Source organism: Exserohilum turcica (assembly GCF_000359705.1).
Source record: "Exserohilum turcica Et28A unplaced genomic scaffold SETTUscaffold_337, whole genome shotgun sequence".
Taxonomy (NCBI): domain Eukaryota; kingdom Fungi; phylum Ascomycota; class Dothideomycetes; order Pleosporales; family Pleosporaceae; genus Exserohilum; species Exserohilum turcicum.
Window position 1 is genome coordinate 1 of NW_007360178.1, and position 1,519 is coordinate 1,519.

The following is a 1,519-nucleotide window of genomic DNA, read 5'->3' on the forward strand; positions in this document are numbered from 1 at the left end:
CTCGAATCTTACCTTAGGTACCAACTGCCGGACCTTCTGGGGGCCAGCTTCAGCACCACGTGTCGCGGTGAAGCTTTGGCTTGGAACCTCGGTCGTTTGAAAGCTGCTGAGGTTGAACAAGCCGTAAACGCTGGCATCATGGCACCTGAGACCAGATGACGTAGGATGTGAGTACGACCGGCATATGGGGACGTAGGGCTAGATCTGGGCCTTGGCACGTATCTGTCGCGTGGTGGAGTCAGAACCTGTTCGCGAGACTTTGGGAAAAAAAAATAAGTAAAAAAAAAATAAAAAAATAGGGGACAGCCTAGGAAACTCCCGTGTCGCTGCGGCGCTTCTCACCAGGTTTGGTGTGATCGTCTACCATGGAACGGAACTTTCTGCCAAAAACAGAGGGCGGTTGCGACCCACTCAGCAGACCAAGTGGTTAGGGCGATGTCAATCAAAGGGCGCTTGAAGATTAGACTCGCCAACTCTGTCTAGGGCCTTGGAGCTATGCTAGAATATATCACAGACCGCCCTGCCGTCTTGAGCTGAACATGACGTCAAGGACAATGGGAACCGTCAAGATCTGCTACGTCTGGGGTGCTTTCTTGGATCTGTGCCTACACCTACCCTAAAGCCAAGGAGGGCTCGACCATGTGAGACATTGGAAATGATGTCGGGGTGGAGCGTGCGCAAGCGAAGGTGCCTGGACGTGGGTATATGGCTTCTTTTATTTTGGCACTAGGTGGTATACCTAGTTTGGGTACACGGGGAGAAATAGGCGCAGGGCGGCCATTGACATCAAGTGCCCGAGGTTGCGTAATGTACGTGCATGCAGCAAATGGCGACGTTCACGATGGCGCAGTACCTTGATCATCAAGTGTGACAAACTATGCCAAGCAGGTTGGGTGTTTGATATTAAACGGATAGGCCCGACGACTCGTAACTGACGAGCAGCGGCACCAGTAGCGACGAGGGACGGAGTGAGTAGGTGAAGGATCCAAGCATGCAGAGTCCTTGTCTGTTTGGCCGAATGGGGTAGGCGACAAGGTGAACTGTAATGAGTAGTGTATGCGAAGCCATGGCATTAGCTATCCGTTGGCTTTGATATAGCTGCAGGCTTGCACGCCCTGGGCGTAAGCTGTATAATGCGGGCTGTATTGATGAGAAGCTGGCGCGGCGTGGTAATGAGACGGTGAGGCAATGGGGTAGACTCCCGCGGCCACGACGGCTGGACAGGGCTTTTGTGACGGTGGTGTCGACAGCTCATTCTATCGAGTATTGGCAGCTGCATGGCGGCAGTTGACTATGTCGGCTCCATCCTATTGAGACAAGCATTTCCGTTGTTATGCAGCCGATGCGCAGGCAGACGCCAGATCTGCGAGGAGCAGCATTGGCCGAGCAGCACGTCACCATGGGGGGGGGGGAAAAGTGTGTGCCGGGTTGTGGAATGGGAACATGTGCGACGACAGACAGGAGTTCATGTGACGGGACTCCCCCCCCCCCCCCCCCCCCCCCCCCCCCCCCCCCCCCC

General features: G+C 55.0%; 1 protein-coding gene across 1 annotated transcript; it reads right to left on the bottom strand.

The window, feature by feature from the left end:
• Positions 1–903: 903 nt before the first annotated feature.
• SETTUDRAFT_161981 (uncharacterized protein) lies at positions 904–1,068 on the bottom strand (the record flags this gene model as incomplete). Its single annotated transcript, XM_008029737.1, has 1 exon — positions 904–1,068. One exon carries the CDS (start codon positions 1,066–1,068, stop codon positions 904–906), a length of 165 nt encoding a protein of 54 aa, XP_008027928.1.
• Between the last annotated feature and the right edge of the window lie 451 nt (positions 1,069–1,519).